Below are 14,725 nucleotides of genomic sequence, written 5' to 3' on the forward strand. Positions count from 1 at the left end.
CACATGCCTGTGGTTAAAAAACAAGTCAAACAGTTCCATTCCTGACACTGCAGTGGGATCTGCTGGCATTCTTGTTGCCTTGGATCTGTACTTATTTGGTTTTTACTTAGCTTGTGTTATGTGTTTTAATATTGTAAAGTGTCTGAAATTCATCTTAGAAGTAAACCAACCTTTTAGTTTTCTTTCAATCTCGGATGTTTAATCAATAACCAATAATTGGATTCCTCATCCACAAAACGTTTATGTCCACTTTACCATATGTACTTCAGCTTCTTACTGCTGTTGCCAAACATCAGTATAGTTCTGGGAGGTGCTAAAATATATATTGGATTGTCCCTTTTATGTTTTAAACTTATAACCAGTAAACTCTCCCCTCTAATCTTCTAGAACCTCATCCTAATCTTTCCTAACTCATTTAAACATCTTCCTTCCCTCTCCAAACTGATTTGTTCTGAATCCAAGCTCTGTTCTTTTCTTTACTACATTTGTTTTAGCCTTTGAAGCTCAGAATGACATTTAGTATTTCTCATTGTCACTTAGGATAAGGTCTTTACCATGCACCTCTTCAGAGGAACCTCTGACAGAATACCTTCCTTTCTTTAGGACGCTCAGTTTCGAATGCAGTGTAAATGCATTCAGATTTGATTCTGTCACACAAAGCCCAGAAAGAACCTCAGGGATGGAGTGCCTCCTTAACCTGCTGACCGTGGCCTCTCTCCTTATTGCTTTGAGTGCGTAAATTGAGGGAGATAAAGGTCTTCCGAGAGCTTCACTGGTGGCTCAGTGGTAAAGAATCTGCCTGCAATTCAGGAGACCTGGGTTCAATCCCTGAGCCATGAAGATTCCCTGGAAAAGGGAATGGCAGCCCACTCCAGTTTTCTTGCCTGGAAAATTTCATGGACAGGGGAGCCTGGTGGGCTACAGTCCATGGGGTTGCAAAGAGTGGGACATGACTGAGCATGCACACACAAAGGTCTTTTGTCAAAGTTCAGGTATTTTCATTTTCACATAATCTGACAGTGATTTCTTAAGGATTGCATTTTAAGAAGTTGGCGGGCCACTTTTCATGGGGATGCAAGAGATTCGGACATGACTTAGTGACTAAACAGCAACAACAGAATTTCACACTCCACAGTTTTACAACCTTCTCCATTTCATTTGGACTGGGCTGCACATGGGGAAATAGCATGTTTTACTTTGCAGCTTCCAGCTGAGCCACATAGCACCGTGCTGCAGGTAGAACTACGTCTAAGTCCTGGAACTAGTTCTGGGAACTCTGCTTGGCTGTGTGTGTAAAGGTGTTAACAGAGAATATGAAGACAGCCTAGATTGCAAGTAGAAAAATACAAACTTCTCACTCACCTGTTTGTGGTGACTCCATATGAGGAGAGATCCAGAGGAGGAGAAAAGTAGATACGTGTAGATGGATTTGTTCCCTGAGCAGGGGAGCTCTGTTGTCAAGTACCAGCTTCTCCAGAGCAGGAGTCAGCGGTGTGTCCTGAAGGATTGAGCTTGTAGCTTTGGTTTAAGTTTGCCTTCAAATCTACCCCCTTTTCCAGTATCTGATCATATATGAGGTCAGATTAATGTTTCTAAGGCTCTTTTGATGTGTCACTTGCTTACTCCCAAATCTTCAGAGGTCACTGGATCAGGTCTGTTCAAGGCCTTCCAAAATTTGCCCCAGATCTTTATTTCTAACCTCATTTTCCATAACACTCACTTACAACCTAGCTGGTCTCCACCTTTTGTTTTCAAGCCTAGATGGTATAGCTCTCTTCCCACCTTCTCCTACCTTCCCATTTAATCTTTATTCCACATGTCTTGTCAGAGGACTTAGGTTCTATCCCAGATTAGTTTGGTGTGTGACCTCAGTCAAATTATTCTTCCTCCTCGAGCTTCCACTTTCCTATACATGAGAGAGAGAGAGAGAAAGAAACTGAATTGGGAGACTTATTTATACAGACCCTGTCAAGTTTATCATTGTGTGGGTCAACATCAGCCTTAGCTTTGTTGCCACAGAACCCAGGGCCTTTTTCACTTTTGTATTTCTATAGCATTTACCATTCATTGTTTGGGATTGTAGTTAACATTTATGTCCTATTTTCAAGTAATTTTTGAAGATTTGTTGTAAACTGAGACAGCCCATTGGCAGAGCTAAATTGTTTCTGGAGGATGTGTCTGAGGGAGAAGACTAGCAAGGGTGTTCTGCTTTGGACTTTCACTTTGTGTCCAGAAGCTGGAGGGAGATGGGAGTCATGAAAGATTTTTTTTCCCTTATGTAACTTGTTGGGAGAATAGAATATTTACATTGTCAAGACTGAAACAAGGATGCAGTCTCCCACAGGATTCCTTCCAGTCTGCTATAAGGCTCCTGGATCTGTGCTGACTCTTTGGGTTGGCCTTCCTCCACCATCCTCCACCACTCTTCCATCCATCTAGGGCTGAGACAACAACTTTATCTTTCGCTCTTCGTTTCCAGAGCCTTGTTTGATTATGACCGGACTCGGGACAGCTGCCTGCCAAGCCAAGGCCTCAGCTTCTCCTATGGTGACATTCTACACGTCATTAATGCATCTGATGATGAGTGGTGGCAGGCGAGACTGGTGACCCCACATGGAGAAAGTGAGCAAATCGGTGTGATCCCCAGTAAGAAGAGGTGAGTTGTCATGATCATGAGAGACGCTTTCTTTATCCTCTTCCTGGTATTGATTTCTTTTTTACCTATTATACTATAAGTGCTTGAAAGCAATGGATGTGCATTATTACTCCTTTTTGGTGTTGAATTGGTGCTCAGGACATGATTATGATTCACTGAGCCAAAGATGGCTGCTGAGACCATGCACTGGCAGTAATAGGACTTCTTTCTCACTCCCACACAGGGTGGAAAAGAAGGAAAGGGCTCGATTGAAAACCGTGAAGTTTCATGCCAGGACGGGGATGATTGAATCTAACAGGGTAAGTGGGGATCCCCAAGGAAGTCAGCCATATGTAAAGAGGCATAAGAAACTTGAAATCTGTTTGGTGGATAAGAGAACTGGGGAGCACAAAAGAATATCTCTTTTTCAGGGTGCTGCCTCTGTCCTATCAGAACACTGACTGCTTTTCAGAAAGCAGAGAAAGGGGGCACCCAAACTCTACAGCCAGGGTTACTCCTCTCAGCTGGGTAACTGGTTCCTGAAGATGTGTTGGAGCTGCACTGTCTGGAAGGCTGTCTTTCTTGGGGCATATGAAAGCATTTGTGGGTATCTCCCTGGCTGTAGACCCTTTTGGAGTTATGGGGACCCTGAATAGAGCCTGGCTTCATCAGCCAGCCAGGAAGGCCAGCCTCAGAGCTCCGACCGTCCTCCAGACCAAACAAAGCATGAGGGCTCTATCCATTCACCCCTTTTCTTCTGTGAGCTTCGCAGGCCAAAGAACTTCCGGAGCAGTAGAGGGAAGAGAGACATGGAGTAGATGGCTCTTTGTTTATCAGTGGCACCTTAGGGAATGTGTCCAGGAGGCTACAGTGACCTTTGTCATTTAGGATGTACCAGTGAGTGCTGTGAGTCTGGATTAGGTAGAAACCTCTAACATCCCTACAACATTTTTCTGTAAACATAATTTTTCCTCTTACATCAACTTTCATTTAATCTCATAGATTCCATTTGTGAGAGGTGGTCTTTTATTTAGCTCACCATTGTCTCCATTTTAGTTTTTCTTGCATGCTTTAAAATCCATTGTTCTGTTTTTTTTTCTTCTGTCCTTCCCCTCCATCTTCATGTTCTTTCACAGTCGATCAAACCGAAACGTAAAAAGAGTTTCCGCCTCTCTCGAAAGTTTCCATTTTACAAGAGCAAAGAAAACATGGCCCAGGAGAGCAGCGGACAGGAACGTAAGTAGCAGCAGGGAACAGAGAGCAGACCACCCACAGCCCCACCCTCTCTGCCTCAGTTGCACTGAAGACTGGGAAAGTGTGTTTTGTGTGTGTGTGTGTGTGCACATGCACACACGTGTCCATCCGTCCATTGTGTGCATGCATGTTTGTGTGTGTGTATTTGCAGAGTCAGGGTAGAAATTGGTCTGTACAGGGTGACGTTGGGTCTTTTTTGTCCAACTCTTCTGAAAGGATGTTGGAGGCTCTGAGGTAGAAGTGATTGCAGGGGGGCCCAGTGGGAAGTCCCGGCACTACTAGCGTTGGGAGTGCCAGGCTGAGCTCTGCTCTGGTGCTGATGAGCAGTTACCAGCTACTGTGTCAAGTTTAGAAAATGGTTTTTCAAGAGAATTAAGTCTAGGAACTCAGTGTTGCTCTCCCGGCTTCTTTCGCTTGTGTTTTCTTTCCCTTATCTTTGCTCATCTATGTCAAGAGAAGAGCCTTTTCTTATCTGGACACTCGGAGTTGGGCTGAGTTCTTGAATTACGTGCATGTGCCTATACACACAGAATGTTCACATGGCTCTAATAGACTCAACTGTCTTCCCAGAGTGATTACAGAGCCAGCTTTCAAAATAAAATCCTTCTTGCTAAAAGGAATTGACACCAAACAGGAATTACTTAACATTGTCCAAATAAAGGTTTATTGAAGAAACGCAAAACTGGTTTGGTAGAAAAGGCCATAAAGCTGGGCTAAGTTAACTTGCAACGCTGAGAAATATTCTTTTTCTGCCATGTGCCTCAGAAATTAACTGCTCTCACCCTAACCTTAAACACCAGGTCAGGCTGTTGAAATGTTTCTCATGTGGCTCATGGTGAATTGTAAACCTCTGTCCTGGGCTACTGGGACAGGAAACTAGTTCTGCAAGGGAATGTCCTTTTTCTAGGCCAGCGTGTTTCGTGGTCATGGGATACGTGGGTCTGGGGTGGTAGCTGTTAGATTACAAGGGTGCCCTTGTCCCAATAGAGGTTAGGGCTCACAGTCCTGGGGAGCTCAATAAGAAGGCAATCTGAGATAGAGACCTGAGGTAAGGTTGCCACCGTTCACCAGACAAATTCCAAAAGTTACCCGCTGAGCCCAACCTAGGAGGGTTCACTGTTGAGTGGCCTAGCTGAATGGGGGAGGGAATTGGCTGTCGGATAAGAGTTGAAACTGCCTAGTGCTTATTCTTCAGAAGCTGAGCTCATCCCCTGTGGTCTGCACAACTCATGTCAGCTTGGAAGGCCACACCTCAGACTGCACGAAGCTTTCCCTGAAGGGTTTGGACAGAGCAAGTCAGTATTGGGAAACTCCTTGGGATGATGAGTATTGTACCTGCCTCTCTACCACACATAGGTGTTTGATTTTTCATTCAGCTTCAGAGGGAAATGATGATTTCAGGGGCAAAGCAGTAATGGCTCTATAACTACAAATTTAGTCAAAGCAGGTACTCCAAGCCTTGGTAAGTCACCTGTCTGTCTTGTCAGCCCGTGTAGGCTCTAGACCACCTCAAAGAGGTCATTCACTCCGAGGCCCTCTGGCAGCAAATTGGGCAGCATGAAGTCCAGGCATTTTATCTGACCCGGGACGTTCTTCCTGTGCAAAGTTCTTAACCTCACTGTAGCTATAGGTCTTCATGGTATTTCATACTTCTGTCACTGATGCTCACCTGTCTCTCTATTCTTCCTTCCCCTTGTCTTTTTTCTCTATTTTCTTTCTTCTCCCCAATTCTTTCCTGCCCTCCCTCCCTTCTTCCCTCCCTCCCTCTTTGTTCTGCTGTCTGTGAAATTAGGACTTCCCTGGGTTAAGTGACGATTATTATGGAGCAAAGAACCTGAGTAAGTCAAACTTGCATACTGTTCACTGTATTTCTGGCATGAGTGGAGATGCTGGGGGTGGGTGGAGGGCACGGCAGTGCAAGAGTCTGTGAGGGTGAACGCCACCACAGAAGGAAGTGGAAGTGGCTCTGAGTGTCACACTTTTGCTCTGGATCCCTGGAACCATAATAAAAGCCTATCATTCATGTCTGTTTTTCCCTTTTGTACCTTGAAATGGTGTGGAGCTGTCTTGGCATTCCACTTTACAAGTGAGGGGGGCAGCAAGTGCTTCTCCAGGGGTGACCACTCAACTCATCTCTAGCCTGTTGTTGAGGTGAGGGGTGCCTGCCCGGTGTATTCTTCTCCCAGTGACACAACACTAAAGGATTGGGCTTAAGATTTAGCTGTTTTAGTCTGTCTAAACAGGGGGTGATAGTGCTGTGAAGCCCTTTACCCAGCAAATATCTGGGATGTCCCGGCAGGTTCAGGGCCTTCAGCAGATGGTGTGGGCTGGCTCTCCAGAGCGTCTCTAAGGGGCTGAGTGGGTGGGGGTCTCAAGAGCGTTTTATGGACTATGTATATTTAGTGCTTTAGCTTGGAAAACTGACCATCCTCTCATCTCTGGAAAATAATCTTAGAGTTGAAAAAAGAAGGGATCTAGATGACAGGGCCTTATCCTCCCTGCTGTGCACACAGGTGCGTGTGTGCACACATGCGGCCATGCCCTGCGGGTTCTGTCAGCGAATACTCTCCTTCCATGAATAATAAAGGTATAAGGGTAAAGGTGCTTCCTCCATGGCTTACTCAGGAACTAGCATGGGTGACTCAGCCAGTCTTTCCTGGGGCCACAGCATATCACAGTCTGGAACAGTGTCATCTTGGCTGAAACGAGCAATGCCTCACTCCATGGTTTGTTTTGTTCATGTTTCATCTCCATTTGCCTGTCATCTTGGGAGTAGTGCATTTTGTTTGGGCCAAACTGTGCTTTGTGCCTCCTGTGAGTACAGTTGCTCTGCCCACTCAAGATATGGGTAGGTCCCAACAGTCTGAGACAGGAGGATCATCTTATCTTCCATGTGTTCTTCATTTGTTGTCTCTGTTTTCTCGTCTTTTCATGGATGGAGGAGCATCCCCTTTCACCACTGGGGCTGAGCCCTCCTTCCGGGTAGCGATGGCAGGAGGGCTGTTGGTTCCACCAAAAGGCCAACATGTCATTCCCTGGTGACTGTTCATTCAGCCCAGTGCTTAGCCTCCTAGTCCTGAAACACTGCACAATTCTGTTCTTCAGGGGTTCTATCTGGGGAGGTGATTCAAGAGCAGCCTGCTCACTGGGCTCCTCTTTGCTACTGTCACTGCCTTTCCTTTCCTATTGATAGCATTGGGAGATGCATTCTGAGATAGGATTTGGAAACCATCCAAGTCAGTTCTCTTGATTCAGATGAAGAATGGAAGCTGGTAGTCTATAATGGAGGGCCTTGGAAGACTGAAAGCACCCTGGGGACAAGTATGAGGTGGCCAGGGTCTCAGGATTGGAGCTGCACCTCTCAGCTGGTAGCCTGATGTGGCAGGCCTCCTGTGGCCTGACTTGGTTGGCAGCTCAGCGTCTGGCTCTTGGAGCATTTGAGTTTTGTGCTGTGTGTGACCTCTCAGTGGTGTGTTCTGAATCAGAGTCTCTTTCTTGTTGGCTTGCAGAGGGAGTGACATCCAACACCAGTGACAGCGAAAGCAGTTCCAGTAAGTGTGTGTCATTCTTCCCCATGGCATGTAGCTCTACCACGTGTCCCAGCCATCCTCATTCCAGCATTGCATGGCTGCCATATCTGTTCAGAGGCTAGTGCTTCTTTTAGCCATGTACACTTGGAGATCCTGGAAATGCTGTGGCCATTTTGTCCCTGTGGGATGGGTTTTAGGCTGTGAGTTAAAGGAGAGAATATATGCCCTGCACTTCTGGCCAGGACTTGACTTAGAAGCATCCCTACTGTAGGCACTTGGGGCTGTAGGTGCTGCCAGTTTCACATATTTGCTCAGAGACCAAAAGGAGAATGGCTCCTGGGGGATATTGTCCTGAATTGCCTTTCCAGGTCACTAGTACCTCCTGGGTGAAGGCTTGGTGTCTTTGCCTTTTTGCTGGGCTAAATGACCAGGTGACAGCTCAGGTTTCCTTCAGAAATCCTGTGACCAGGCCAGAGAAGCCACAATTCAAAGCCCATGAAGTTTTGGACTACTGGCCTTTTAGGAGTTGTAGCTAGAGGCCCTGAGAATGCATCCCAGAGCTTGATGCAAATATCACTGCCTTCCCTAGCACTGCCATCGGTCACTTTGCGACCTTCTAGTACACAGTACCCGGAGAAGGCAATGGTAGCCCACTCCAGTGCTCTTGCCTGGAAGATCCCCATGGATGGAGGAGCCTGGTAGGGTGCAGTCCATGGGGTCGCTAAGAGTCGGACACGACTGAGTGGCTTCACTTTCACTTTTCACTTTCATGCACTGGAGAAGGAAATGGCAACCCACTCCAGTGTTCTTGCCTGGAGAATCCCAGGGACGGGGGAGCCTGGTGGGCTGCCATCTATGGGGTCGCACAGAGTAGGACACGACTGAAGCGACTTAGCAGCAGCAGCAGCAGTACCCAGTACCAACTTGCTTGGTGACTCTTAGGAAGTCCTCATCATTGCTAGGATAGACGGAGCTCTCCTGTGTGGGACGAGCAGGGCTCAGTACTGCTCTTAAAGGGCACTGGGGACCATAGCCCAGCCTTGTGCCACTTTTCTGGGTACTTCTTCCAGTGCAGGGAAATAGGCAAACCCTAAAAAGGTTAAAGTTCAGCTGCAGCTTTGGGGACCTGCACGAGTGCCCTGACTTCCTTGCCCACAGATGAGGGACACAGGCAGTGTGTCCCCATCACTTGAAGCTTTTCCTGTGATTCTTTCTGGAGCAAGAGGGCAACTGAGCAGAGCTGACTGTTAGCTATAAGAAGAGTTCTAGGACATTGGGGTGGTTTTTGGTGGAGGCTTAATGGCTTCTGGGTCATGTTCCTTTGCTCAGCTATATTTTGCTGAACAAGAGGACTCCTGACTCCTGTCTCAGGGGTGATGAATGGTTTCCTGTGCTTTCATTCCAGTGGGCAGTAGACAAGCCCATGGCACAGTTGTTACCAAGAACCAGTTGACAAGACTGTTTTCTGGTGGAGGTTGGGGTGCAGTGACTATTGTAGGGAGATGAGGATACAAGGAGGCAGATTATAAAGTGCTAACATGTCTTCAATTTTTGTTGCAGAAGGACAGGAGGATGCTATTCTGTCATATGAGCCAGTGACACGGCAAGAAAGTAAGCCCCCTTCTGAGAGTCTTGCCTTTGAGCTAATCTGGTAGTCATGGGACCCAAACCAGTGGTTGGTCATGGAGAGACAGAGGAGAGATTGACGAGAGATGGCGAAGGTCAATTTCAGTGGGTGTGTGGCCGCTGCTAAAAGAGAGGCTCTGGTCCCTCTCTTCAATGGCTGCTCTGAAAAACCTTGCTCAGCTGTTGGTGCCCATGCACAGATTTCTCCTGAATCTGTTGGAAAGGGAGACGCTTCTGATTTCATACTTGCCTTGGACTTACTTAGATGTTCTCAAATTAAAGCCTCTTTGATGTCTTTGTAGTTAAAAGGCAAAATGGTTGAAGATGTGCTGCTCTGTGTGAGCGGTGGCTCCAGCACCTCATTGCTCTAGGCAGACGAGGAGGGAGGTCAGGCTGTCTGGTGAGGGCCTCACTGACTGTCTCCATGCTCGCTCTCCAGTTCACTATGCAAGGCCTGTCATCATCCTGGGCCCCATGAAGGACAGAGTCAACGATGACCTAATTTCGGAGTTTCCACATAAATTTGGATCCTGTGTACCACGTGAGAGCCCAGGGTGTCTTTGGGGGGGGAGGCGTTGGTGTCCTGGGAATTACTGTTGCTCTCATGTTTTATGGAGAGGGCCTGCGGCTGGGTTCTAGGTATCTCTGGGAATAGGGTACATCCAACCCCCCAGAAGAGATTAGGCAGCCATATATTCCCCCGAAGCTGTCCCAGCCCACTGGCACAGCTTCTTAGGCTTGCCGGCTCCTGGACCACATTTGTCACCATCTCTCTGCCAGATCTTGGCCCAGGAAACCCCATCTTTCTGGTCCAGTTGAAGCTAAAGCAGATGGCTCCTTGTGCATGTGAGACCTGGTGATTAGAAGAGATATAGGCAAGATAAACTTCTTCCCAGCCTCTTTCCCCCATTCATCTGGAGTGACTCTGGGGCCCTGCAGGGGGGAAACAAGTCAGCCCTCGGTGGCTTGAGGTAGGACATTGTCCTTGTGCCACAGAGCATTTCCTCTGTTTCTACAGATACTACCCGGCCTCGGCGTGATAATGAGGTGGATGGGCAAGACTACCACTTTGTGGTCTCCCGAGAACAGATGGAGAAGGATATTCAGGACAACAAGTTCATTGAGGCAGGCCAGTTCAACGACAATCTCTATGGGACCAGCATCCAGTCAGTGAGGGCAGTTGCGGAGAGGGTAAGGAGAGAAGTGGTTGCTCTACAAAATTACCCCTGAAGGGAGCACAGAAATGTTCATGCCAGAGTGCCGCATGGATCCTCGTCCTTCCAGCACATGGCTGGTGGCAGTGCTGACCAAAGCCACGCCTGTTCTGCACATTCCCAGCCCCTGGTTGGAGACGTCTCCTCTGTGCAGCTCACCCCAGAGTATCACCCTGGCTGCATCTCCAGATGGGGCCTTTTCTGGATAGTAGGAGCCAAATGTGGAGCCTGGGTACCTCAGAGGTAGAATCTTCCAGGCCTCTCTAGGTGGCCCCACATTTCTCACAGGTGGATGTTGGGGTCAGCACCATGGGTAGATAGGGACTAGGTGGACTGATGGCAGCCCTTTCTTTTTCAGGGCAAGCACTGCATATTAGATGTTTCTGGCAACGCTATCAAGAGGCTGCAGCAGTCGCAACTTTACCCCATCGCCATCTTCATCAAGCCCAAGTCCATTGAAGCGCTTATGTAAGTATTTGCTGAGATTCTCAGCCAGGAGAGGGCTCTGGAAAGACAATGAAAAATCAAGTGGTTTGTTGGGCAGGGGTAAGACTCAGCGGGTACTCAGTGGAAAGTCTGTGTCCCTCTCTGTTCACTGGGGGCTCCTTTGGATTTGTGTCCTCATGCTTGTACCCCTAGTTGAGCTTTAAGACCTAGAAGTTTGGGGAAGATGTTGAGCCTTGGGCCACTACTGCTCTCAGAGGGCAGCTAAGAAGCTTTCCAGGGAGCCTGGAGCAACCCTTTATGTTAATCAAAACATAGAACCTAGTTTGGTACCATGTTCTTCTGTATCTTTGGAAGGGAAATGAACCGAAGGCAGACATATGAACAAGCAAATAAGATCTATGACAAAGCCATGAAACTGGAGCAGGAGTTTGGAGAATATTTCACAGGTAAGTCTCCCCATTGTGCAGCTGGGGTAATGTGGGAGCAGGCAGATACCTATTCTATGAGGTTTTTCCAAGAGGCCTAGATGCCTGGCACAGTTTCTGGCTGCTTTTGAGCTCGAGCATTTCCAAAGTACTCGAGTGCCCTCTAGCCAGAGTAGTTTAGCCAGTTTATAGTTTGAGCCATCATCATCAAATGCTTTGTTTTGTACAGTCTGTCTTCATGTCTTCCTGGGCTGTAGCTCTCTGTTTTAGTTTGTTTCCCTCCCCTCCAGGCTCCCTCATCCAGCACTGGCTGCTTTGCATGTTTTATGTGCTGAGTGGGCATTTGTTGATGATGATGGTTGCCTGGTGTGGTGTTCAGGTGTTCTCTGTCAGTGTGTGCACACACAGGTGTGCATGTTTATATGGTTACCTACTTTAGAAGGGCAGTTCCTAAAAGGTTGGGAAGGTTTCTGTGTAATATGTTGCTTACCTTTTGAAGTATGGTGACCTATGTGTGCAGGTTGATGCTGAGTAAACTCTAGCTGGTGATGCTGCAAAGTTAGCTGGCCACAGGATTCATCACTGTTCTCGCATGCCTTGGGTACTGGAGCTCCCTTTTCTGTCAGCAACTGTGTCCTTGTTTGCTGCACTGACGTCTGACATAATGCAGATGTGATGGCCCCAGGAGCATTGCATCTTGCTAGAAATTGTGATTTGCAGCTCCTGCTCTGGATAACCAGGATTTTCCAAGTCTTCCAATGAGGCTGCATCAGAATTGCCAGCTGCTGGCCTTATGGCAGCCAAGAGCAGTACAGACTGCAAGGTCTGGCATCTAATGGGTGCTCAGTAAACATTTTTTTGAGCAACACATTTTCCTACTCATTGCTGCCCAGTGTCACTGTCTCAGCAAGTTGACTTCAAGCCCTGGGCCTTGAGTGCCTGCTAGCTTCCCCACTGCCCGGGGCCCTTGGACTGCCACCTAGTGAACAAGTGGGCTGAACTGTGGGCTGGTTGGGGTGGACCAGACTGTCAGGGTGTGAGGGGTTGCTGTGGACCATAATGATAATTCTGTTTTCCTTTTCAGCCATTGTACAGGGTGACTCACTGGAAGAGATTTATAACAAAATCAAACAAATCATTGAGGACCAGTCTGGGCACTACATTTGGGTCCCATCCCCTGAAAAACTCTGAAGAATCCCCTCCAACCATTCTCTTGTGAGCAGAAGAAATCAAGTCCCTCTTCCCTCCTCCCTCTTCATTCCTGTCCCCACGGGGAGAACAAATGACTACTGTTCTTGTCCCCTTTTTTAGATATGTCCAAAAATTAAGTTTTCTAGTCCTGTTCTGTTTTTTTAAATTTTTGTTTTGTTTCAGTTTAATTTTGGGATGATGCCATCTCACTCATCATGTGACTGTGCCCATGCCTGCATGAACCTTTCCCAAGCACTAGCACAGGTGCAAATCCATCAGAGTCATTGTTTTCATAAAACCAAGCAGAAGAGAAGAGAGGAGGACTGATGGAAAGACAGACTGGACGGCTGCACGGCTTGTGAAGTGAGCCCTTCACACCACATGAGGAGAGGCTCCCAGGCTTTGCTACGATCTGTATGTGGCCTTGCGGCTCAGGACGGCGCGGCGTCATGGCGACAGAAAGTATCTTATTTATATATAGATATATATATGTAATTTATATAAAATATATAGAAATTATTATATATATATATTATACTCTCTCATATAATATATATATATATTCACACGCATTTGGACTAGAAAATCTATGGAGACTTCATCAATGGTACTGTGTTATTAGAGAAATGCTTTAATTTTCATATTCTAATCAGATGGCATCTTATATCCCAACTGGTTGGGGAGGAAGTGAAAGTGGTAGTAAGTGCTGGACTGAGGGCACCCACATTGGTCATTCTCTTGAGAGCTAGGCTTTTCTCTAGGAGGGATCAGCCACAGGACAGTGAGAAAGGGCTTTTGCCCAGGGGTCAGATGCTTGGAGCCGTGACTCTAGAGCCGATGCTGCCCTCGGGGCAAGTCAGGCCCGCATGTGGGGAGGCAGAGAATGGCTAATGGTGCTCCCGCCATATTAAATTGCCGATTGTTTTATGCCACCTGATGTGTCTGCATGAGAGGTTTCCTTTTTGTTCATTTTTAAGCTGCTGTTAAACCAAAACCATGTTGTGCTACTGTGTCAGCCTTTTCATTCTTCCAAATTTTACTTTTACTATTTAAGTGAATGCGTAGAATCCAATTTGACTGTGTTCTAAAGGCTCATAATGTTCTGGAAGAGCCAGACCTCGTGATAGACTACGTGACCCAGGTTGGGCTGTCCCATCAGCAGAAGGGGGAGCAGGTGAGAACTGACAGGAGCCGGGGCTCCTATTGTGTCCCTTCGCTCACCTGCCAGGGACGTGCTGGGCTCAGCTAAGGCCCTGTCATGGGGCCCACTGGCAGGGATGGGGAGTCACTTGCTGTCCAGCCCTGTGCTGGGGCAGTGGGAGAGCCCTGAGCTTGGCCAGCCACGTGATGAAAAGTTTGATTTGGGTTTTTTCCACAGCTGCTTCATATACCCTACCTACCCCACCCCCTCAGTAAAAGCTGGTAGCTTACTGTTTCTTCAAGAAGAAAGTAGACTTTTAATGCTGTCAGTTTGAGCTATAGAGCTAAGATTCACTTACTGTTGAGATGTGAAGCTTTGTTGCTTTTTCCCAGAGTCATATGGTGGTGATTGTGGTCAAGGGGCTTTTTTTCTCTGACCACAGATGCAGGCGGCAGGTATGGCTCAGGCCCCATGCCACCCTCCTGTGCTCCTTTGAAGCCACCATACCTCCCTCAGCTCCACACTGGAGGCACAACACAGGGGAGAAGAGAGTGGATATGCTCAGCCCTAGGGTTGAGTCTGTTGTTTCCTAGCCCACTGTGTCACAACCACTGCAAATGACACACATTGAAGATGCTTTGAGTGCTACCATCCAAACTTAGGGAAGATGTTAACAGTTCTCCTACCAGCATGACTAGGCTAAGTGTAAAGTCTGGGGCCCAGAGTGTGGGTGAAGAAAGGGTGGCAGCTTTCCCTGGGCAGTGCATTAGATTGAAGGCAGGAGGGGTGAAGTGGTGGCCAATGATGACTCTGGTGAGGAGGGGTGAAGCTGGGAATGTTGTTGATTTCTCTGATGTGAAGTGATGTAGTCTGAATGATGCTCAACCCTCTACCCCTCCCAGGGAAGAAAAGCAGAGATTCAAAGCAAGCATGACACTAGTTGGTTGACCAGTGTTCCTTCCAAGGAGACATATATTTTTTAATAAATGATAGTTGCGATGAACTGTGGCTCAGAGACCTTCTTGAAGTAGCTGAGAGGGGATGGTGGGGCAGAGCAGTGGGAAAAATGCCCCCAAACTTTGGGAGCCAAAAGGCTCTCTCCCTAGTGACCATCAGCTGCCCAAGTCAGGTTTCCTCTGGCTGGCTCTCGACTCCTATGGCTGTAACAGGTCCTTTGTGAAGGCTGTATGCTCAGTCTTCTATCCCCGCCCCCGAACACTGTCTCCAGTACTGCTGGCCAGGTGTGTGTGGAGGGCATCCGC

General features: G+C 47.5%; 1 protein-coding gene across 6 annotated transcripts in view; it reads left to right on the forward strand.

Annotated features, from left to right (window-relative positions):
- Nucleotides 1-14,466, forward strand: part of DLG3 (discs large MAGUK scaffold protein 3) — a 55,568-nt gene extending 41,102 nt beyond the window's left edge. For 3 of the 6 annotated variants that reach the window (XM_070290323.1, XM_070290324.1, XM_070290325.1), the window contains 9 exons: nt 2,480-2,656; nt 2,880-2,955; nt 5,682-5,727; nt 8,980-9,030; nt 9,485-9,586; nt 10,064-10,236; nt 10,618-10,727; nt 11,061-11,152; nt 12,216-14,466. In XM_070290323.1, coding sequence (XP_070146424.1) covers nt 2,480-2,656; nt 2,880-2,955; nt 5,682-5,727; nt 8,980-9,030; nt 9,485-9,586; nt 10,064-10,236; nt 10,618-10,727; nt 11,061-11,152; nt 12,216-12,322 — 934 coding nt within the window. In that variant the 3' untranslated portion in view covers nt 12,323-14,466. Of the gene's footprint in view, nt 1-2,479; nt 2,657-2,879; nt 2,956-3,771; nt 3,872-5,681; nt 5,728-7,398; nt 7,441-8,979; nt 9,031-9,484; nt 9,587-10,063; nt 10,237-10,617; nt 10,728-11,060; nt 11,153-12,215 lie in introns of all 6 variants that reach the window. The other 3 variants (XM_070290326.1, XM_070290327.1, XM_070290322.1) reach the window with 2 other exon arrangements.
- Nucleotides 14,467-14,725: the final 259 nt, after the last annotated feature.

Source organism: Ovis canadensis, chromosome X (genome assembly GCF_042477335.2).
Source record: "Ovis canadensis isolate MfBH-ARS-UI-01 breed Bighorn chromosome X, ARS-UI_OviCan_v2, whole genome shotgun sequence".
Taxonomy (NCBI): domain Eukaryota; kingdom Metazoa; phylum Chordata; class Mammalia; order Artiodactyla; family Bovidae; genus Ovis; species Ovis canadensis.